The sequence below is a fragment of the Acomys minous genome (genome assembly GCF_964271855.1).
Source record: "Acomys minous genome assembly, chromosome: 4".
In the NCBI taxonomy this organism is placed as follows: domain Eukaryota; kingdom Metazoa; phylum Chordata; class Mammalia; order Rodentia; family Muridae; genus Acomys; species Acomys minous.
Genome location: NC_140486.1, coordinates 85498758 through 85522744, shown reverse-complemented (window position 1 = coordinate 85522744; position 23987 = coordinate 85498758). Strand labels below are relative to the sequence as shown.

The following is a 23987-nucleotide window of genomic DNA, read 5'->3' as shown; positions in this document are numbered from 1 at the left end:
GAGAGAACTCCCTAGGCATTTTATACTCATCACACTTGTGCAAAGTCAGTATTGAAAATGTCTTGGGCTTGTGCAAAAGTGTTAGGCAAAAATGGGCTTGCTCATCCCCCCCAGAAAGATTTTTGCAAGTTTAAAACTGCCTCTGTGTGTGTGTATGTGTGTGTGTGGTGGTGGTTTTTTGCTAAAGGAAGCTTAAATAAGACTAAATTAGTACAAAGTAATCTTGTGTTTAAAAAGGCACATATTTTGGTTTTAAAAAAAGATGTACTCTTTAAAAATAAGCACCTACTGTCAAGTGGAAATGGAAGGAAAACAACATTAAATATGCAATTAGAGAGAAAAGTCTGACTATACAGAGAGAAAGAGAACGTCTACTCAGATGGCCAGGTGTGTTCCTAAACAATCTTTTACCCAAATAAGAGAAAGTTTAGAGATGGGTAAACAGAATTCACTAAATTCAGTAGGATCGAAACTGATCCGAGAAGCGAATTCACTCTTATTCCACAAAAATAGAGTTTCTCACCTACATTCTTTCAAAAGCATGAGCTGACGTGGCATAATTAAAGAGCCATTTTGTTTCTTTAAGTGTCTCCTTCATATGTCACGCCAAGGAGTAAGGGAGGAGAATGAACACCCAGCGCCTTGGGGTGACCGATGGAGAGAGAGGTGGGAGAGAGGTGAGCACTGTAGGCGGTGGACGCTGCTGCGTGGATAGTGCTGGCAGACCCGCGATGGACAAAAGGTGGGAATGAAAGGTGATGTGGCGACCTTGTGGCCGACCCACAAAGGGCAGAACTTTCCATGTGTAGCAGCAGAATTTTGATGTCCGCTTCACACCGCTTGATACTTTCAAGGTTGGGGGTTGAGTTCTAATTTTGCAAACTCACCCGCTTTGGAAAGTGATGGGGGTGGGGGTGGGGGGAGGAGCGGGGAGGGAAGCTGATTCTCAAGGCTGTGAAACACACAGATCTGCTATACGGCTCATTCAGTTTTGGCAGTGTGTGTGTGTTGTGGGGGGGCCCTAAATAATTCTAGCAATGTGTCCAGGCACAGTGCTACCCAGGTCTTGGGCATCTCCTAGGTTCCTTGTCTGCCCCTAGGTTCAGCCTTTCTTCGCTGAGAACCAACATCTTGACAGCAACACAGTCCGTTTGCAATAAGTAGCAAATCTGCTGTCCTGTTCCCTGAAGGGCCGACTATGAGTGACCCAGTCCTCGGCAAATCCTGGCAGGGTTTTGACTGCTCTATTTCAGAGATAACGACACAGTTTCATGGCTGGGAGCTCAGCGTGCAGTCTGTGAAGCAGGAGCATTCCCACAAACCTGTCTGGGGTGCTAGGATGCGCCAGTCTCACAAGCGAAGATTTACTGGCTGGAGGCAGAGCCTGGGCACAAGGGTTCCTGGGTCAAATCCACTAACTGCTTCAGACCAGGGCCCATTAGCTGTGGCCCATCAGACTCATGGTGGCCTTCCGGGCAGGCAGTTTGAATCTCTGAGTCTTTTCTTCCACGGCACCAAGATGTCCTTGAAGCCCACCCACCCATCATCCTTTCCTTGTGTTCCCCCTCCTCTATTCCATCTCCCCCCTCCTTCCCCATTCTCTTCTCCCCCTCCCCCACCTTTGACAAGGGCTTGTCATTGTAGCCCAGGATAGCCTGGACCTCATTTTGTGGTTTGAATTGTCGTTTAACTTATAACCATCCTCTTGCCTCAGTCTCCTGAGTGTTGGGTGCAACCATGTCTCGTGACTTTCTCTGTCCATAAAGGCCTCTGTGCCCATCCTTGATGTAACATTGTAACAGTGGGCATGGGGCAGGGATAGGAAGAGGCGGGGGAGAGAGAGGTCTGTCCATCTCCACTCAGCCCTGGGCACTGCTGGGTTTGGGAGGCAGGGTACCAAAGGCCTCTCAGGGTCTGGAACACCTTCATCTGTGATGGATTATGAGGGTGTGGTTTTCAGGGCTCATATTCTGTTCTAAGCTGTGTTGGAGAAGGTTGTTGGCTCCCTGGAGGTGTGCTCATGTCTGGTGTGCACAGGGCCTGGGGACCAGAGTACAGAGCCTGCCATTCCCCACTGCTTCCTCAGATTTGCCGGCCCATCTGGTGCCCTCACGAAGCTGGCTCACTCTTTCCCTCTTTCCTCATCCCCTCTCCTTCCCTTTTTTCTTCTCTTCTCCATTTTTTCCTTCTTCCCTCTTTGCAAGGTCACTCTGGTGGATTTTATCTACTTTTTTTTTTACTCTAATTACCAATTTGCCTTAATGAGTCATACTCATGTCTGGAATCCTGCCCTCTTCTCAGTTCTGAGCTAATTGCTTGTTGGCAGAGTCTTTTGACTGAATGAGTACCCAGCTGCAAGACTAAAATCGAATTTGCCACTCTCCTTTGAAGGATTTCATCTCCTGCCTATTGATGTGAGAGGCAACGTGGTCCTCCCACTCACGAGGAGTGCGACCTCCGACTCGCACTGCTGGCCCTTCAAATGCCGTTAGCTTGATCATGCGAGAGCCTTTGCCACCTCTTGACAACCATCGTGGCTCCCAGCTGTTCTCTCTCAAGCTAATTCATGCTATAACATCTAGCAGGTTAATTTCGTGAGAATGCCGTTCCTGCGGTCACACTCCCTTCAAAGGCCCGCCTGGTCGCATGACCTTCAAAGGTCTGCCTGCTCTCAGGATAGAACCCAGTTTACACTTATGACTCTCCTCTGTGTTCTAGCTCAGACTTGTGTCCTCCTTTACTGTCCAGATTTCCTCCTGCTCAGTCTCCCATCCGGCAACCGCAGTGTCTGTGTTCTAAGGCACACAGATGCTTTTCTCCTCTGTCTTGTATCTGCTCTACCTCCCCCTCCACCTGACTTCCCTTTCCTTTTGTCCATACATCTGGATCTCACCCATTAGTTGGATGTTTTCTCTGTCATGCTGTGACTGGTCTGGTACTTGCTTCTTGCACTGTTCTCATTTTAACTGTGTGTCGTTACGTTCTAAGTCCCACGAGGTGGAGTTTTTGTTATACTTATTTTTTTTATTTTTTATTTTTTGTCAGTGCCTGGTTACAGTTGTTAAATAAAATGTGAATGCACTGTGTCCTGTTCTCTCTTTTATCCTTACTCTTGGAGAGGAATGAGTCTAATAGTTTAAATATGCGCACACATAGCTACACACACACACACACACACACACACACACACACACACTCCAACTGTGATTGGCTTGGTGCACCTTTAGTAGACAGTGAACTAAAACATCTCTCAGGCACATTTTAGGCTCTGTCTCCAACAGCTCAGGTGTGTTCAAGTCTGGCAGCATAGGGATCTTTCAGCCGACACTGTATTTGGATAATCGGTCAGTGCTCATATAACGTCCTTGCTAAACCCACACACCTGTCCCGGCTTGTCGTGTGACTTGGTCAAAATTCCCCCTTTAATCAGTTACAATGTTGAGGTTAGGAAAACCAGAAATCAAAAGGCTAGAAACTAAAGCCTACATGGGCGCATAATAAGCTCAGCCATGTGATGGTCCTCGCCAACGTTTGCTCATTACGAGCCAGTCCAGCACCAAACACTTCTAAACCCAAGATCATTTCCTACTTGTAGGGACACAAGTAAGTAGGTGCTCCCTCTCTTTTACTAAAGACATAGGGAGTGGTTGAGCTGGGATTTGAACCCCCATCGTCATCTGTTTTCAAAGCCAGTAACTCCAATCTCTTCTAACTGGTCTTTTTGTAAAGTTCAGTGTTAGAAGCAAGAGAAACAGAGATGCCACCTGCTCTAGTGGAGTTCGCCATCCTCTTGGGCACAAAGGGTTAGACAGCACCATAGATGAGTATACAGCTCACAGTCGTTTGGACCACCTCAGTGTGTAGTCTCCAGGGATGGGGGTGGGGGGGTGGGGTGGGGTGGGGGAGGGTTTGTGTGGCAGTCGGCTGTTTCTGTGCTTATCTCTTGTTAGACTTTGTCCTCTCAGGGGGCAGGTAGTGAGAGCATGGAAATGTAGCTGTTGAGCTGAGCCAGACAGGGAAAGGGGGTTGGGTGGTGGTAGCTGGATTGGGGCTTTCCCAGAAGACAAGGCAGGTGTGGGCGGGGCCGCTGGAAGGGCTCAGGGAGGAAGAAGGCTTGAGGGATGCAGGAGGCTGCAGGGCTCTTCTCCTCTGTCTATTTCCCTCTCCTTAAATTTTGGACCTTGTGAAAGCTTATTTATTTTACTATTATTATTATTATTATTATTATTATTATTATTATTATTATTATTATTATTATTATTATTAATTATTATATCATCATCATAATTATTATTATTTTGGTTTTTTGAGACAGGGTTTCTCTGTGTAGCCTTGGCTATCCTGGACTCACTTTGTAGACCAGGCTGGCCTTGAACTCACCGAGATCCACCAGCTTCTGCCTCCCCAGTGCTGGGATCAAAGGCGTGCGCCACCATGCCCGGCTCCAGTTTATTTTTTTTTTAAACAGTTAGTATTTGAGCTCCTTCCCTCAGTCCCTACAGCCTCCAGATCACTGTACTTACCGCCATCTCTCAGTCTTGCCTTTTGATCCTAGAGGCAAGATGCAACAGGGATTACCCATGGAAGCAGCAGCAGCAGCAGCAGCCCCACAGAAAGCCACAAGTGGAAGCCACACATGTCCTTAATATTTCTAGTACTGGGCCACATGTGGAGGCACACACCATCCATCCCAGTACTGGGGGAGGAGGGCAGAGGCAGTTGGACCTCTGAGTTTGAAGGCAGCTTGGTCTACACAATGAGTTCTAGTACAGCCAAGGCTATGTGGAGAGGCCCAGTCTCCCCCCGCCCCCAACCCCCCAATTCCAACAGGTAAAATATTTCTAGTACTCATATTTCCAAAAGCAAAATTGGCTGCTATGATTTTACATGTAGCTGTCCCCCAAATTTTCATATATTGGAAGCTTGGCCCACAGGGTGGGTGTAGGGTATGGTGAAGCCTTGGGGAGGGCTTGATTAAAGGCCCTTCGGCCACTGGAGGCTAAATATGTAAAGTTAATTTTAATATAGTTAACCTCAACCCAATATAGCAAGATACTCCCATCCCCATCATATTAATACAAAATTATTAATCAAGCCATCCAGCAAGCCATCTTTGAACGGTGGTGTGGTGCAGCTGCTGTAGGGGGCAGGGCCTCACTGAGGAAGCTGGGAGATTGCAGTATTCTCGAAAGGGCAAGGGTCTACTGTAGCGCTTTCCGGACCCAAGTGGGAACGACTGTTTCTTAACCTTTTAAAACCCACATTCCCTTCTATAAATATAAAGACCCCATAACTTCCTACTTGAGTGCTGGCACCAGCGCCTTCCGTTTTCCACAAGAAGAGGAACTGGCACAAGTTCTCTGTCCCTGCACTGAGAGTCACGGAAGGAGTCACAGACATTCACAGACCAGGCGGAGGTGATTCCATACCAGGTTGGTGAACTGATCCTCGCAGGCCATTCGAATTAGTTCTGCTGTCGCAGGGCTGTTCATAGCCCAAATCGGGGGCAAACCTCTCTCCTTTCGAGCTGCAGCCACGGCATCAGCAATAGCGAAGAACACGGAAGAGCCCAGAAACATTGCCGCTTCGCCGAGGCCCTGGGCGGGAGGGGGTGGGGGGAGTTGGAGGCAACATGAGAAGACATTTAAAGACCTGGTCTCAGACAAGGGACAGGGACATGGAGATAGGGGAGCTGGCCTCAGCTGACCCAGTGCTTCTAAAGGGGTCCCCTTTTTTCCGTCCGTGTGTCCTTGCAGCAATCTTGCCGGTAGGCAGGTAGGTCCTCTGACAGATTCTGGGCTATTGGCTTAGCTATGCCTAGTTCCTGAGCATGCAGGGGCATTGGGGGGTTGGTCTGGTACGATGTATACACACGCTAACTTCTGAGCCCCAAGATCTGGTCCAAATGAGTGAGTGCATTCTCACATACACCAAATGATGTTGTACGAACTTTGCTCCCCAATATTCTCTGATTGGTTAAATAAAAGAGGCTGGCCAGCCTGTAACTGGGCAGAAGAAAAGTACGTGGAGCTTTGGTTCCCAGGTTTGGGGTGGGTGTCTCAGGTAGGGACCACAAAGTTAGGGAGAGGAGTGAGGGGAAAGAAGGAAGGAAAAGCACGGGGAGAGAGAGGACATGGCCTGAGCAAATCCAGCCCAGGCAGGACGAAGATTGTCAAATAACTGGGGGAGTGCAGCTTGGAGGTAGCCAGACTAGCTTAGAAAACTAGTTTAAATTATACCTGCCCAGTTATTATCCTTAAAGCTTGTTAAGTAAATCAATAGGTCTCTGCCTCAATTATCAAGGAACTACCCCGGCCATAGAAAAGCCTGCTAGAACTAAAAAATATTCAACAACACGTTAGGGTACAGCCTCCACAAGCCCACCAAAGACTCAGCATGAATTTTTTTTTTTTGGTTGCCTCTTGTCTTTTCCAAATCATAGCCTACTTGGGATCATTCTTTTCTCAAGATAGTGGCCTTTCCAACCGCCCTTAGGACGCATCCCAGAGCAGCCTGAGCTCTGCTACAGGGCCAGTTTCTGTTTGTTTAGGAAGCTGGCTGGGCCTCAGAGGAGCCCCATTCTGGTGGTAATCCCAATACTGGTTACACTTGCCAAACCATGAGGACCTGGCTAAGGCCTGGCATGCCCATGCCCGAGGGGACCGTGCGGTTGCAGCCGAAGCTACCACCATGCCAATGGGGCTTTTAAGGGATGAGGATGGCATAGAAATAACCTCGGTGAGGGCTGACGCTCTTGGTGGGGCCCATGCCAAGGATTAGTTCTTCTTAGTCCGAATTAAATTAATGACAGGGGTTCAAGAGCTTTCCCAAGACACAGAGAATACTACCATGAGTCAATGCGTTGTCAAGGCACACCAGTAGACTCTGATGTGTCCCAAAGAGGATGGTGCCTGCCATTGAAAGCCTGTGAGTTAGAGGTCTCCTGGGGCATCCTTTACCACTGTGCTGACGTGACACTCACATATCCTGTCCTGAATGGAAGCCATTGTCTCAAAAGCTGTGGGGGTGTTCTTCTGTCTGCCTGTGCAGGCTAATTCCTGCACCAGGCTGCCAAGCCAGGGGGTGACTGAACTCTGAGGGGTGTAGGCAGCCCTCCTCTGATGTCTCAGTGAGCTAGAGGAGCTCTGATGAGGGGACCGGAGACCATGTGGCTCGCTCTGACTGAACATATATCCAAGGAGGAGCAAAATACCTGAGGAGGTGAGTGAACACAACAAAGAAAGAGAGCTGTGAGACAGGACAGTCATGATCCTGTGCATGAAATGAGAAGGTGGAGGGGCCTTTTCCCGAAGAGGTGACAGGCACACTGATGGATGAGGTGAGAGGGTGCTTGCTGGGTGAAGGAGGAAGCGGAGGTCCCCAGCAGAAGGGCAGGGGCTCGACGGGCTGCTCAGGCGCAGCATGTGTTTAATCATGTATTTGGTTAAATGCTGGTGTAGGCGTTGTTGGGAAAGTGTATTGAGGATACAATTAACACCGACTTTAAGAAGTGGCTAGCTTTGGTAATATGTGTGAAGCCCCTAAGAGCAAAACAAGTGCCTTCTGAGAAGAGGGAGGTGCTCTGGCCTCTGAGAGTCAGCACAGAACCCATGCCTGACTTTCTAGCCTGCTGACCTACTGCCCTACAGATCTTGAAGCTGTCAGCTCTACAACTCTGCAAGCCAATTCCTTAAAATAAATCTGTGCATATGTGTACAGATGTATATACACACCTATGTGTAGAATCACATGCAAATATACACACAGACATGTGTGCATATGTACATAACACACAAGTGTAACATGCACATGCATATGCCTACGGTACCCAGGAGAAGCCCATTGGTTCTGCTTGTCTGAGAGTTCTGACTGATACAGGTGACATTGCAAAGGTGTCAGGAAGAGAAGAGTCGGCTTTGTACAAATAGCTGAACACAGGATGGTACAGGAAGCCTTGGGAAAGAGTGCAGGTCTCTGAAAACCATGTTGTTACCAACTCAAGGATTTTTACTATGAATCATATAACTTTCTTCCTAATCTTGTACTCTGTGGTTGTCTTAACAGACCAAGTATGCCTTAACTCACGTAATATGCCAAGGAAATCCTTCAAGCAGTGACTAGTGCTGAAAACTAGCAGGTGGAGAGGTATCTTGGTAGAGGCTTGCCCACGGCTCCACCTGTTCTGGTCCAGCCAGGTCTTCAGGCCTGCCTTCATCAGTAATTGGATCTCCTTACCAGTAGAAGCCAACAAGTGTTCATGTTATAGCCTTTGCCCTTCATGGGACAGGGTGATGGAGATAAGCAAAAGGGACCTTGTGGCTGTGTTTCTGTACAGTCGTGACATGTAATGACGGGGCATATGTTATGAGAAATGTGTCAGTGAGCAATTCTGTCATTCTTCAGCTACAAAAAAGGACAGTTACAAGGTTACCAAGCCATAGAGCCTGACATGTTTGCCTTTGCCTAGATGGTCCATCATTGCATCAACTGTTATCACATGGCTGATGACAGTACCTGTCTCCTGCATGGTGTGGGTGAGGCTTCCTATATGGGTTAGACTACTTATGCCTTCCAGTAGCTGGGGGAGTGAGCGCCTTGTGCAGGCTTAGGTGGCTACAGTGGCAGAACTGGGGTCAGATGGAGGTCTTCAGGATTTGATAACCTGGCTTAGCCCCACCCCCACCCCCAACCTCAGCGGGATGCTCCTGAGAAAGCAGTCTGTGGAGACAAGTCTTGTGTGGATGAAGTAGCTGTCAATAAAGAGCTGATTGGCCAATCAGCTGGGCAGAAGGACAGGAAGTGGAAGGTGGGACATTCTGGTAGGGAGAAAGGAATCCTGGGAAGGTCAGAAAGAAAACTTTTCATCAGGAGACATGGAGGAAGATAGATATGCTTGTGCATGCTGGGAGGAAAGCTGAGCATGTGACTGTAGGAACAGACTTAAGGACTAGAAGCTGCCCAGGGAGTCATCAGATTGGCAAGTGATTGGTTTTTATATGGGGTTTAAAGGTACTAGGATTAGAATAGCACAGAATCTGCCCAGCATAGTGCTTACAGCTTAAAAGTAAATCATAGTCTCTCTGCATCAGTTGTTGGGGGACTAGCTGGTTAAAGAAACTATTGCCTTAATAATTTACTGAATTAATATAGAAAGAACAATTCATCCTTCTATAACAGCAGAATGTCTGCCTGAGGCAGAGAGATTGACATTATAACCAACCAAGAGTCTATGCAATCCTCCAGAAATCTAAGTATATCAGGCTCTAGAGTTAATTGGGTGCTGGAAAGCTATTTAAACTCCCAGAGGCTAGCAGTGTGAGCTAGACCCATTTCCTTAATTGATGAGGAGAAACGAGACTATACCCACAGTGCTGAGCTGGTATCTTCCGCCATCAGCTCCATAGGGGAAGCAGTTGATGATCAAAGGCTCCTTAATGGGCTTACACCAGCCAGAAATATATAAGTGATTGTCCACTATGGCCACTAGGAAAGCCATGATGAATGATGTCTCGTCATGACCCAAAACAGAAATTGGGTTTTTCACGATTAAGGCTTAACTGTTATATTCAGGTGTTTACAAGTATATGATGAATAAATGAAAAATCGAGTTAAGACAATGACACAGGGTGATTGCACAACCTTCATTGTCAACCTAACTAGACTTAGAATCACCTAGAAAACTGGTGATGCATATCTTTGGCTATGTTTATGAATGCTTTCCCAGACAGGATTAACTCAGGATCAGATCTACCCGGGGGGTGGCGGGGTGGGTTGCACCATCCTGTGGGCTGGAGGCTCAAACAAAAGAAGAGGGACAAAGGAGAAAGCAACCTGAGGTTCAGAACCCCCAATTTTCTGCTCCCTGGTTACCATGATGTGAACTTCTCTCCCTACCACGACGGAGTGGATCTTCTGAAGCCACGATTCAAAAACCAATCTTGCTTTTGGTCAGTCCTTTGTGTCAGGTGTTACTGTCAAAGACGTGCAAAAGTAACCAGCAAGTATAAGTGACAGCAGCTGACATCGTCCTCAGTTGACTTGAAGCAGGCCACTGCAAGACTTTCTGCATAGGTAGTATTTCTACAAGGCCCACACTTATGATGTCACATTTTAGATATGGAAACCGGGGTGCAGGTGACTTAAAAGGATGGAATTGGGTCACACTCACAGACTTGATACCCTGCCCTACTGGATTTAGTATCAGTTTCTCCCGCACAATGGTTGTGTCTACTGGTTACTGTTGTTTGAACATGCCTGCCTAAGCGCATGTGCTGACAACGTATTCTCTCTATATCTTGAGATGGGACATTTAAGAGATTGCTAGGTCAACAGGATCCACCTTCACGAATGAGTCAGTGTTATTGCAGGAGTGAGTATGTTATGGAGGTGAGCTTGGCCATTTTCTCTGAATTAACACTCTGCATCTTCTGCCATATAATTCCAGACTTCTGTTGGTATCATGCAGCAAGAAGTCACCCACAGGAGTGGCTTCTTAATTTTGGACTTTGGAAGCTCTGAGATGCAGATACGTTTCTTATACGTTACCCAGTCTCTAGTATTCTGTTATAGCAACGCAAACCAGATTAAGCCACCAGCACCTGGCCTTTCCTGCTGTTCAGGTTACAGGGTGAGTTCTCCCACCTCTTGTCCTGCTGTTTTGCATTAAGCAACATTACAGGTGCCTACCTGCCCTTATTATGCAGTGTTTCCTTGTTGCTTTGGAAGACTTTCCCCCTTTCTTCTGGTTGCCAGAAGGCATACGCACCTGCCACTCAGGTCCGCACACTTCTGAGTACAGTCCTACACTCATATTGATACTTTGATCAATGATTGGCAGGACATGCAGCAGTGGTCCCACATGTTTATAAGGAAGTGCAAGAATTTTACTGTTTGGTGACATCATGACAGTGTGATGTCATTGCACCATATGTGGTCCAGGTGGTGCTGTGAGAATGCTGATTTAGACAGAACACTGCCCCACCAGTTGTAAAAACGTACAATAGTACAAGTACACACAGTGCATAATGCTTGGTAACAAACAACTGGACTGTGGTTTATGTTTGCCAATTTTTGGTTGACATTTTAGGATACACGTATTCATTTTAAAAAGCTGACTGTACAACATGAATGCCATGTCACACTGGCAGCAGCCTCGTGTAGTTTGTGCTTACTGTGTGTCTCAAGTATATAGAGGGGGCATGTTAAGTGACTGGCACATATCATTTCAGTTTACGTAATATATGCTATGATATTCATTTTGAATCGCCTAACACAAACTTTTGGAGCATACCTACATCGAGAAGCAATGTGCACTTGTTTCTGGACTACGGTGACATGCCCAAGACACATGCTGAAGTCCAGTTTATCCACATATGTGAATGAAGTTATAAAAGCTCAGAGCCAAGCACCGTGGCTAAAGAACAGCTTGACAAGCCCAGCCCTTCCAAAGAGATTCTCTCTACTGTCCTACGACATGGCCCCAGTATAAGGTAAGGAGAGAGGAGGAGACAAGGAACTATCCTTGTTCTGTGTCAAGAAGTGCCTTCTAACCCACACGTGTCTTGGTTGGAAATAAACACCTGAAACAGGTGGATCATAGGATTATGCAGTGTCCTGTGCCTTCTCCTGGTGGCTGTGAAATTGCACAAGGCGACAGTTTCTCAAGTTTGGCAACAAATGAATTATTCAGGGTTACAAAAGACTATCGCCACCTAGGAGGGCAGTGTACTGCCACTAATATCCTTATGAGGGGGCAGAATAAGTGCATCCTCCTGGGAAGACCTAAGTGCAAGGATCACAGGTCCTGTTCAGGACCCCGAGCAGGGTCTGCAGCAGCTCAGCCTAGTATATAAGGCACCCAGACTTCCGCAAGACGCTACCTTGCCTCTGCTTCCTGCCATCTATTTCACAGAGAACTGGCTTTTCCTAAAGCAGATTATCTCAATGCTATGAAAAATGAATTCCGGCAAAAATATATTGTGATCTACTTAGTTTTTACTTAACGAAGTCTAGTTTAAAGAGGAAAACCTCATGTGATGACACAAGCCTCCTAGTTTTTGAGTAGCTTCTTATGAAGTCACTGAAATTAAAAGTCTGAGACTTACTCTGGAGTGGACTTAAACTTGTGACACCTGTTCAGGCTGAAAGAGGAGGCTACACCTCACTCCATGTTGCTTACAAGACAAATTACATTGAGAGTACTTCTGATATAGTATATGCACCATTCAGGGCAGTGTCTCGCCAACTTTCTTTTTATTGTAAACCACGGTAATATCTACCGATCATATTTTTCTAGTATACATCAGAATGTGATATGCATATGCACACAGGGTGTGTAGATCATTTTGACATTTTCCGTGTAAGACATTTTCTGTCTTTTATTAAACTTCATTAAATTGGTGGGTTGTGATTTGATACATTAATTTTACAATTCTCTCCCAGGCTGTTCACAGTATTGCAGGCACTCGTGTGTGTGTGTGTGTGTGTGTGTGTGTGTGTGTGTGTGTGTGTGTGTGTGTGAATATGGAGGCTGATGGATGGCATAATTCTTAGGCACAGTCATAGGTGTGGTTTGGACAGAGAAAGACAAAAATCAATTCAGTCCATCTAATGCCTACTAGATGTCTCTCGTGTTAAGCCACTGCTTGGGGACTGAAAGATTTGGGGTCTGACAAGCCTTGTTTGCAAAACGCTTACAGCTAAGTTACTTACCAATGGACAAGGTTATGCAGGGAACACCTATAGAGTAGTATTTAAAGCCTTTCAGAGAAGTGGGAATCATCACTAAGAATGAAAGCAGGAAGAGGCACACACGGGTGGGAAGTGTGGGACCAACCCGAGGAGGCTGAGAGGGAGAGGTCAGTAGGAGACATCTGATGGTAAGTCAATGCGGTTAAGGGCTAAAGAGGTCCTTCACTGTACCCAGCAGCACTGAGGTCTCTGGGTCCTCCGGGGACAGTTGTTTAAATAGCACAGTGAGAGCAGAGAGGGCAGATTACAGAGTCCAGAGGCAAGTTGGTTATCCACTATGTTAACATGCTTAAATGTAACATGATCTAGGGCCAGTGCTGTGAAACTGACTAGTTCAGCACTACGCCTTGGCCTCATTTGCATTTCTTTTTCATCCCTCCCATCGTCTCAGGACTGTTGCACGTTACAGTGAGCAGTTCTCTAGTTCTGAAGGTGGAAAGCATCAGCATCACTCTCATTACTATTCAGACGATGCTAATCCAGCCCTCTTCTTCCGTGGTACTGGGGATGGAGTGTAGGAGCCTGCGCATGCCAACCAAGCACTCCATCACCGAGCTGCCCCTCAATCCATCTTCTTTGGCTAACTATTCGGAGCATGTGCAGATGACAAACTGAACGAAGCCCGGCCACATATGCTTACCTTGGAAGAGTAGATGGCTTTTGGGTTTTCGGTTGGCGTCAGCAGTGACACATGGAACTCTTCTGGGACATCAGTAACTGAAGGTATTTTGTACTGGTTTGGACCACGGGTGTGAAGGACTCCTTCAGGTGAATATCTCAGCTCCTCTAGCGTGTAAAGCCCAAGACCTTGGACAAATGCTCCTTCAATCTGAGACACAGAAAGGAACAAATGTCACTTTTTCAATGATGTGCTGACTTGCGAGGCATCAGTGAGGAATGCCGTTCTTTTACATGACTGATTGTCTCTGGAGTGTAGGTCTCTGGGCTCCCTGTGCTCTACCTGCAGATTGTGAACAGCGGCTTCTCAAACCCCTGGGCAGATTTCAGAACACTCACGGGACTTGTTGCAAAACTAATAATGCTTCTCTTTAATGGTTGGATGAGTCATTTGCATAACTGACTTTAGAAACAGATGTCTGATGTCCCTGCAGTCTGTCGCTTCTAACACCTTACTTGTTCCCTCAGTGGATGGAAAGACGGCTCTTATTCGAGTTACTGGAATGCTCATTCTGAGGATGGCAGCAAGGCCTTGGATCTGATCTTTCCCAGGAGAGTTTCTCAGCACATACCTTTAACAACAGGTTTTTGTACCCCACCATCTGTGCCCCCCCTTTGCCTTGCTCCAGGGTCTAAATTCTAACATCATCTGATTAGTGTTTCTCAGGTCAATAACTACTTGAATTGAGTCTACCTCCATAAAAATGAGTCAAGAGAAAAAAAACAAAAACAAAAACACTGTTTTCCAGAGCACCTGAATTTGATTTCCAGTACTGGGATGGTAGCTCACAGCTGTCTATAACAGCACTTATAGGGGATCTAAAGCCTTCTTTTGGTCACAGTGGGCTCCTGGCACACACATGGTGCACAGACATGCATATAGGCAAAACACCCATGCACGTACAATTTAAAAAGAGAAACAATCAATGTTAGGAACTTTAATTGTCTACAGATGGTATGCTCAAAGAGACGTCCAAACACTGTGTCTGTTCATATTGTAATACATTGAATACTGGGGTTACTTTAGAAACCACAGTGAATACCCTTGTGTGGTTCTTCCCTGTGGAGTTAGAGCACCCAACTTTCCCCCTCCTTTGCTCTCCCCTCTCTTCTTCCCCCTCTTCCTATTGGGATCCTGATTCTCATGTGGTTTCAACGACTGCTCCCCCACCGACCATTTCCAAATAAATGCCTTCTGCTCAGGCTCTGATGCTTGGAGCCGAGTTCTTGGCAGGTGCATCTGGCTTTCTCACAGGTAAGGTGGTCAACACACCCAGTGGAGCCTGTGCTTCTCTCTTTCAAGTGTGTGTACTCTTTTATTTGCATTCCCGCCCTTGACACATCATTACATGTAAACCAATGAAAAGAGAAGACAGCGGAAACAATGGTAGAGACTAGGAAACCAATCTAGTGATACCCAGAAAACTGAGTTGCTCCTTTCAACGTCTGTCAAGAGGTGAGAATGTGGTTAGTGGTTCAAGTATTTGGAGATCATCTCACCAACAAGGCATTGCCTACCTGGCCTATGTCCACAGCCGGGTTTATACTGAAAGATCCATCCATAACAATGTCTGTTCTAATATTCTGTGGAGAAGAAAAAAAACACGCTTGTACTATACTCCATTTTGTAAGTAATAAATGGTTTCTTTGATTAGGGCATACAAGGTGATTATAAAATGCCACGACAAAGTTCTGCTGTTGCTAAAGGTCATAAAAATACCAAACATCATTAAGATGTGCTTCTTGGGGTAAATACAAATCAGGGATTATTGATTGGGTGATGGCCAAAGAGTTGTTGACACAGGGTCTCCTAGAATTTTCAAAATTCACAAGTACTTGATATTAGCCCATCCTCCTACAAAACTGAGGTTGTGAAATTTACCTTCATCAATCCTAATATTATATTGCCACTTGAAATAATGGGTAATCATGTGTAAAGTGATTATGACAACCAACAAAGTGAAGGAAATCAGGCTACACAATTATATACACAGTTGAGAACATTCATATAAAATTGCAAAGAAAAAATTAAATGAAATATTTAAAAAACATATAAGGTGCTATTTTAAATATAGTAATATTATGGAAGAAAGATTTTAAAGGCAGCTTTTTATGTGCTGAAAATTTGTAGCAGGGGTTGTTTTTAGAATTAATAAGTTATCCCATGTATTGTTTGTTTTTTGGAGACAGTTTTTCACTGTGTAGCTCAGGCTTGCCCGAAACTCTATGTAGTGCAGGCTGGCCTCAAACCCACAATCTTCTTGTTCCATCTTCAAGGCAGAGAAAGGGACACAGCTTTGTGCCTAGCTGCTTTTTATTTACTGTGTATGAGATGTGTGGTTAATGTTAGGTATAGTGTCATATTGAAATAGCACTAATGGCCTTACTGGTATGTTTTAAGGCAAACTTTTCTTCTACAACTTTGCTTCTTGAGCCCCATTCTTTCTTCCTAGTTTTTTTTCCCCCCGTAGGAAGACTGGTAACTGAGAACCTCTTGTAACTTTTTCCAGAAAAGGTTATTGAGATCTATATTTTAAAATATTTCTACAACAATATTCCAATTTTTTTTTCACATGTACTTCTTCTTGGCTCCTAGTAACTAACTTTTTTATGTTCACCTCTTTTGGGGAAAAAAATGAACTAGATACATTTCTTTGAGGATCTTACACATTCACCTGAGAACCATCAGTGCAGAATACACCTCTTAGGGACAAGATGTCCATTAGATTTTATAGCATTTGTTTTTTTCCTTGTGGGGTTCTCACTTTTGAGTATCAACCTCATCCCCAAGGGGCCTCTCATTTCTTCCCAGCCATTCCAGTCTGATGGGTTTATGGCTGCCATCTTGTCCCTTGGTTAGATGGTGGGCTTATGGCTGCCATCTTGCCCCTTGGTTAGATGATGGGTTTATGGCTGCCATCTTGTCCCTTGGTTAGATGGTGGGTTTATGGCTGCCATCTTGCCCCTTGGTTAGATGGTGGGCTTATGGTTGTCCTCTGCTTCCTTGGTTAGACCAGGCCTCCAATAGTGGCTTTGGGCTCTGATTCCAAGGGGACAGTAGTCTTGATTGACCATTTTTCTAGTTCCCAGGTAGCTACTGCAGCTTTCCTGAGACCCCAGAATGATCAGGAAGCCTTGGGCCACTGTAGCGACACTACAGCTACTCATAACACATTTGCTATGCTGGCGGCCCATGTTCACCACTAACCTTGTGAGCGCCTGTCAGACAGTCGATTTCAACCTCGGAACAAGCGGCTCCAAAAACAAAATAGGGATAAATGTCACCTTCTCCCTTCTCCCAGTCCATGTCGGATTTGTAGCCCCTGAGAAGACAAGACACAGCCTGTGGTCGGGGGCAAAGGCTTGTCAGCGAGACGGTCTCTAAGACTGTGCAGATGGGAGAAACCGACTTGGCTTCAGGGCTAAGTCATTCACAGAATGCAGAGCTCCTGGAAATCTCCCAAGTACTCGGAGTGGAGGAGAAGGGCCATGTACTTCACATGAGGTTTCAATAAGAGACTTCACTTTTAGCCTAAGCATGTGTAAAACATTTAAGATCTACACATGCTATGCTTGTTAATGCCCTGTACCATTCTAAGTGATCAAAATAGTGAAAAGAAAGAATATGCGCAGTTTTCTTTTTGAAAAAACTATTCCTGGGTTGCTCAAGAGTTGTGGTGTGGTGTGTGCTCTTTTCCAGAAGGGAAGCTAACATGAATTCAAACAACAGCATCTCTTGGCTCCAGAGGCGAGTGGCAATCTCTCTGTTTTGAATTAATGCTGTGGTATTACTGGACACCTCTTCAAAATACATTTTTCCCCCCAAGACAGAGTTTCTCTGTGTAGCCTCAGCTGTCCTGGACTCATTTTGTAGACCAGGCTGGCCTCAAGCTCATAGAGCTGCCTGCCTCTGCCCCACAGGTGCTGGGATTACAGGTGTGTGCCACCATGCTCGGCTTCAAATACATTTTTGATTTATCATTGCTTTGCAAATTATGTTGAGCAGTCATGGGTTGAAAGGCCCAGAACCCCACCAAAGAACTGTGGTAGCCAGAAGACTTGGGGTGAAAATTTCAATAAACCTTTTTGTATGGCTGGATCAGCTCTCTTCCGTGAAGGACACTGACTGTGCTGTTCTTATCTCACAAAGATGGGCATAGATAGACATAGAGGTTCTATGATCAAGCATCTCCAACTTCGAAATATTTTCTTTGTAGCCAAGTTTTCACCTGAGACCAAAGCATTTGGGGTAATTGTCTCACAGTCTGCTAAACTAGCCAACTCCAAATGCTGACTCACAACCACAGAGTCCTTATTTCTGACATTTATCACTGTTTCAGCCATTGTGTGGTTCATGACCTTGGATAAGTCTTCATAAACAACCATAGCCAGCGTCCCTTCCAGAACTTTCTTCTCTTCCCAGTGATCCTGTTTCCACAAAACACTGACATCCCCAACCTCCCTCCATCTCTGTTACAGCTACCACTGTTTTCAGCCTCAGAAATTGACCTCTAGGAATCTCATGTAAGTGTAGTCATCTGATTATTTGTTCTGTAAGTGGGGTGTGTGTGTGTGTGTGTGTGTGTGTGTGTGTGTGTGTGTGTATGTGTGTATGTGTGTTATTAAAGAGTGGGTCCAGAGCCTTGTGCACACTAGACAGGACTCTATTACTGGACTATATCCCAAGCCACAATATGACAACTTTTTAAAGCCTGTCTGAAATCCTTGTGAACTTTTGTTTTGTTTTGTTTTGTTTTAAGACAGGGTTTCTCTGTAGCCTTGACAGTCCTAGACTCGCTTTGTAGACCAGGCTGGCCTCGAACTCACAGCGATCTGCCTGTCTCTGCCTCCCGAGTGCTGGGATTAAAGGCATGCACCACCACACCTGGCCTCCACGTGAATTCTTCATTATTTCTTGATTTTATTTAATTGTTGGGCATATACATGGCTAGCGACAACCATAACCATAACCACAGTTATAACCCACACCTCTCTAGCTCCTGGTGTACCGCTTCAGGATGGCTGCCACCCTTTAAACCCACCACTCAGGAGTGCCTCTGCCTTCCACGGTCTTGCATGAGCGTTCTCACTCTGCTTTCTAAAGTTCACCCTCTCTCTGAGTGACCGGCACTTGGAGATCATCTTCATATGGCCTGCATCTCACCAGACAGACACACCATAGCCAGACACCACCAGAATACGCCACACTTTCCCTCAAATCTTAAAGATGTGTCCATGTGTGCTCACGTGATAAGATCAGGGTTAGTTTTCTGTTGCTTCTAGTGAAATTTCCATTGCCTATTTGGGCAAGCATCCCCGTCTGGGAAAACTGTTTACTTACTTTGAACAACTTCCCGTACTATTTGTATGGAACTACTCTGGCTGCTGGTTTGACTCACAGTTTCTATAACCAAAACCCCTTATGACAAAAGAAGAGGGTCAGGCACAAGAGACTGTCTGCAGGGTAAGATTTCTGAAGGAGTAGTATTTAGAAGCACCAAACCCGGGCAATATTAAATGCCAGACCCCAAAGCATTAAGTCTTAACTATGTGCTAGATGATGCTGAAAGCTTGCACAGGTCCCTGTACCTTGGGCTGCCCACTCTACACACAGGACCATTAACAGGAAACCTTGAAACCTGTAATAGTAACGTGAGGATAACGTATAGAACACACATATACGTTATATATATGTATGTGTGTGTCTGTTTTATAATATATATATAAAACATGTGTAAATGTCATTAAGAAATTGCATATAGGAAACTATGGGATTCACCTTAAAATTATCAACCTTTATGGTGACATAGTACCCCACTGTAATAAAAACCTTTCAGTGAAAGTCAACATACACTTCACATTAGTGATCTAAACAACAGCATACACATCCCTAAGCTCTTTGCACTATAAAGAGATCAGCTTTAGAATGACATCAGCTACCTCTTACCTAAAATATCCAGTGGTGGAGAGGCTAATGCTTTGAATGAAAGCTTCGTTAACCTGGAAAAGAGGAACACTGTTTTCAAAGGACAACATACAGCTGGACAAAAGAAGAAAGCAAGGACCCAGTGGCTGTTGCGCTCTTTCTTACTCTTAAGAATCTGTCTTTGTGAGATGAACATGGGGCATCCTGTCAGGTGGAGCATCCTGTCAGGTGGAGCATCCTGCCAGGTGGAGCATCCTGTCAGGTGGAGCATCCTGCCAGGTGGGGCCTCTCTGCCTGCTCGGGGAATCTGACTAGCTTGTCTGACTTCCTCTAAAAGATAAAGTTGCTGGTTTGCTGGATCCGTTTACAGACCAATGGAAAATGGGTGAGAGGTAAATTTAGGTGGGATCTTAAAATGTAGGATTCCCAAGCAAACCCTGACGAAGGCTTGCCACCTTCTGTCCCCACCCCTGGAGAACTGGAGTAGCTCTGAGAATGGAGCTACAACTACGGTCAGAAAAATACATATGCACACACACACACACACACACACACACACACACCACAAGTTTCAAAGAAACCCAGTGAAAATGAGGTAACTTTGATAGATTGCAAGTCACATGATCCCGTCACTCAATATGTTCTGTCGCTGCTCCCTAAGGGTTTCCTTTTGTCAGTGACACTGACTAAACGCTATGGGGTTGGTAGTTTTCTTAGCTAGGCCATGTTCTCACACAAAGTATTTATTCTGAGAGAAGAACCAGAGTCAGCACTCAGAGAACACCCACCCGTGTATGTGCAAAGTAACATGCGGCTGTCACCTTCATGCAGGCCCTTTTGGATTGGACCCACCCAACAGCTTCTCCTACAAGGACTCCCCTTAAGTGTGAAGTTTTGAAAATGGATTAGATGATGTGGCTCCTTCCTTCCTTGGAGAATCATCATCTATGAAGCCGATCTTAAGAATAACATCTAACAACTTTGAGCTACTTCGCTAAGTGAGCCAAGATGACCAGTCCAGCAAGATCCCGTGTATTTCTGATCTCTATCTACCACAGAAGCATAGCTCCCGGCTTCCACTCAAAGCTTACTGAATAAGAAGCCACATTTGAACAAGTGGACCAGATGACGTGTGTTCGTGGGTGGTCCGGGGTATTCCCGGTTCTATGCTGCCCAGGAGAGAAGGGACGCTTTTGGGTCAGGGGTTTCTACCTTGGGGCCTCAGGCGGCTCTGCAGGACTCAGTCAGACCACGTACTCACCCACTCTTCCCAGCTGCCATCAGGGTTCCGGCTCATGATGGGCTTCAGGCGCTCCATGAGGATCTGACAGGCGTTCTGCGGGTTGGAGAGGACAGGAAAGCAACTGCTCTCACCCGGCGCTTGTCACAGCATCCCCTGCCTCCCTCAGATGTCCTTATGCCAGTTGTCTCCAATTCTGGGCAGGGGTCAGGCCTTGGCTATTCTCTGTGGTAATGCTGCTTGCTGATGTGGAGTTTTGGGGGCTACCATGGAAGATGAGGGGGGGGCTCAGAGGGATACCAGACAGAGTGCAAATCCCTTCTCTCTCAGTGTAGCCACATCAACTATATTTTAATTTGCTACTATGTCAGTGTCTCAATTGGGGCTTGCCGGATATCCAGCAAAGCTATGAGAAACCACTACACACCAGGCGTTGGGTCACACAGAAAGGCAATGGTGGGGTCCAGTGAAACGTGTTTAGAGTGTGAGTGTCTTTTGCTCTCCATGCCTTGAGGGCCTCAGCTATGACGTGATGGTATCAGCAATGAGTGGCCATTTCTTCCAGTTTTCCCTGGCTCCCCGACCTGTACCGCTATCACTGGCTCCCTTTGCCCGCCAAAGTGCCTTGGCTTGGATGGTGTTGATATTCTATCTGCCTCAGAGGGTTGGTTCAGATTAGGTGGCCATAGCCATGGCTGTTATCTCAGCCGCTTTAGTCCAGAAATGCTCGCCAAAGTGTCTGGACGCGGAACTTGGAGCCACGGTAGAGTCGTGGCTACCAAGTTCAGCTGACCAAACCAGACACAAGGGTCATTGTCTCAACAAGGCCGCTCTGTCCTAGCTAGAGGGAAGTCTATGGTGCTGTGGTCTCTTTTGTTCTCATGTGTGTGTGTGTGTGTGTGTGTGTGTGTGTGTGTGTGTGTGTGTGTCCCTGTGTGCGCGCCTACATGCGCAGCATTTTGGAACTTTGTATTCCTTTGTGTGCAAAGTGAGCTGAAAGTGGAGGAATGGAGTCAGTTTACATTTGAAACATTCAAGGAGACGGACATAGAACTCAAGACTGCAGTCTCACGTAAGGCTGCTCCCTGAGTCCCTGTCTTCTGCAGAGTCCCACAGCAGGCTGGGAACAGTGGGTCATGTTCTGTTCCGTACTCCAGGTGACACTTCAGGCAAAATGGCCTTGTCATTTTCCTTTGTGACTTCAGCGTCTTAGGATGTTCTTGAAATATATCAAGCAAATGTAAAATTTATGCCACCAGATAATACTCTGGTGCCCACTGTTTTGTGTGGTGCAGAAAGACAACAAGAGTTGGTACTCTGAGCGGGGCAGTGGCAGCGCACACCTTTAATCCCAGCACTCGGGGAGGCAGAGGCAGCCGGATCTCTGTGAGTTCGAGGCCAGCCTAGTCTACAATGTGAGTCCAGGACAGCCAAAGCTAGACAGAGAAACCCTGCCTCAAAAAACCAGAAAAAAAAAAAAAAAAAAAAGAGGGGGAGAGTGTTGGCACTCTACCCCATTTCCTTCCAAACTTCTATTTTAAAAAAGCACCAGGAGACATTTTGCAAATGTTAGGGTTTGAACATGAGCTAACCCCCACTGGTTCATGTTTAGGCCCCAGTTAGGTGGTGTTATTATGGGAGCTGTGTTACTGCGGGGGTGATTTTGGAAGTTACACCTGGCCCCTGGTGCGTTGTCTTTGCTCATTCCTGTGAGGTTAAGAACCTTCTCTGTCATGTCTTCTCACTACCGTGATGTTCTTCTGCCCATCCCTGAGGCCAGGCACTCACGGGCTGAGTCCCCTCACAAAACATAACACAAGTTCTTATGTGTACGTTAGGTGGGATGGGACTGCTCCTAAGAGCATACTGAAAACCCAGCTCGTCACTGACAGGGCCCTGAGACATGCAGGGAGGCTGGCTGTCCATGAGCTCCTCACCTGAACAGCTCTCCCGTTGACATCAGCACCGACAGAGCCTGCAGTGGCGACTGTGTTGGGGACGGTCATGGTGTTCATTTCATCCAGGTGTATGTACGACATTGGTATCTTTAACTCACGGCTGGCTACCTGTCCGGAGGAATAGACAGATTGTACCAGTCCAAATGTAACTGGGACAATGACTTAGCCCTTCCAGGAAGTTTTGCTATTGTCTTAACTGTTTGAAAAAGTGAGAAAGGTGACACTCAGAGGAAGGATAGCAGACTACCAAGAAGAGACTTGATACCCTAGCATCATATTCAAGGGGAGGAGGTCCCCCTTAGTCACAGTCATAGGGAAGGGGAATGGGGTGAAAGCTGGAGGGAAGGAGGAATGGGAGGATGCATGGGATAGGATAGCAAATGAGATGTAATATGAATTATTTTATTTTTCAATAAAAATGTGTTTAAATAGAAAAAAAAAGAAAAAGTGAGAAAGATGTTTTGAACAGATATATACAGATCAAAGCTCATAAGTATCTTTAAAACAGTAAGGCGTTCTTTTCTATTCTAAACCTGTTAGATTCCAGGAGCTGAGAAGAATCTCCCCAGTGCCACAGGGGACAAGACCCTGCGAAGACAAAGCACAGACCCTCTGTCCTTTGGTTACCTCCGAGGTCAGTTACTTGTAGAATGAGCCACTGGCTAGCAGAAGCCCAGCCATGGATTTTCTTTTACAAAATGACCACCAGCAAAAGGACTTGTCTCTGGGGGAAGAAACAGGCCGTCTGCGATCGGGGAGCCTGAACTTGGTGTGCTATGCATGAACGTGAGCTGTCCAGACATGCTCATGGCGGCCCAGAACTTTGGAGCCCATGAGCATTCAGGATGCTGCAGTCAGGGCTTGGGGGACCACTGGTCTCTTGTGAAGCTGAGTTTTAGCAATGCCCTTTTCACTCCAGAAGATCTTCCCACATCCCAGCTGGTCTTATTCCGGCTGATCCACAAAGAACAAGTAAAGTAGGGTGGTACTATATCACAAAGCTCAAATATGGTCCAGTTAGAGTCCAGGGCATTCTATAAGCTCTCTCTAAGGTGATGCTGAAATGACCACACTCACCTGTATCATTTTGGTGTTAATTCCTTGTCCCAGTTCAACACCACCATGAGCAACCAGTACAGACCCATCAGTGTAGATTTGGACCAAAGCGGCAGCCTGAAACAAAAATTAGAAATCTATTCTCAGACTATGCTGAACCCCAGCTTGGCTGGTGGAAACTAAGCTCACCCTCACCCAACGAAGTGAGATTAATCGTGGTTTTGGGACTGTCACTTAGTGTGAATTTTGTACACTTTGCTACAGATACTCCATGCTTGAGCAGAGCACATTGGAAGCCAGTGAGGACTTTGTATAAGAACCAATGTGGGGACTGTGATCTTTCACACGTGGCTTTAAGAGTTTCACAGGAGAGACTCAC

General features: G+C 46.1%; 1 protein-coding gene across 2 annotated transcripts in view; it reads right to left on the bottom strand.

Annotated features, from left to right (window-relative positions):
- LOC311595700 (aldehyde oxidase 3) overlaps nucleotides 1-23987 on the bottom strand; it is a 95481-nt gene that overhangs the window by 769 nt on the left and 70725 nt on the right. For both annotated transcript variants that reach the window (XM_084778660.1, XM_084778661.1), the window contains 8 exons: nucleotides 23630-23725; nucleotides 22532-22660; nucleotides 20616-20690; nucleotides 19376-19428; nucleotides 16637-16751; nucleotides 14947-15012; nucleotides 13391-13579; nucleotides 5430-5597 (listed from right to left, as the gene is read on the bottom strand). In XM_084778660.1, coding sequence (XP_084634786.1) covers nucleotides 5430-5597; nucleotides 13391-13579; nucleotides 14947-15012; nucleotides 16637-16751; nucleotides 19376-19428; nucleotides 20616-20690; nucleotides 22532-22660; nucleotides 23630-23725 — 891 coding nt within the window. The remainder of the gene's footprint in view (nucleotides 1-5429; nucleotides 5598-13390; nucleotides 13580-14946; nucleotides 15013-16636; nucleotides 16752-19375; nucleotides 19429-20615; nucleotides 20691-22531; nucleotides 22661-23629; nucleotides 23726-23987) is intronic.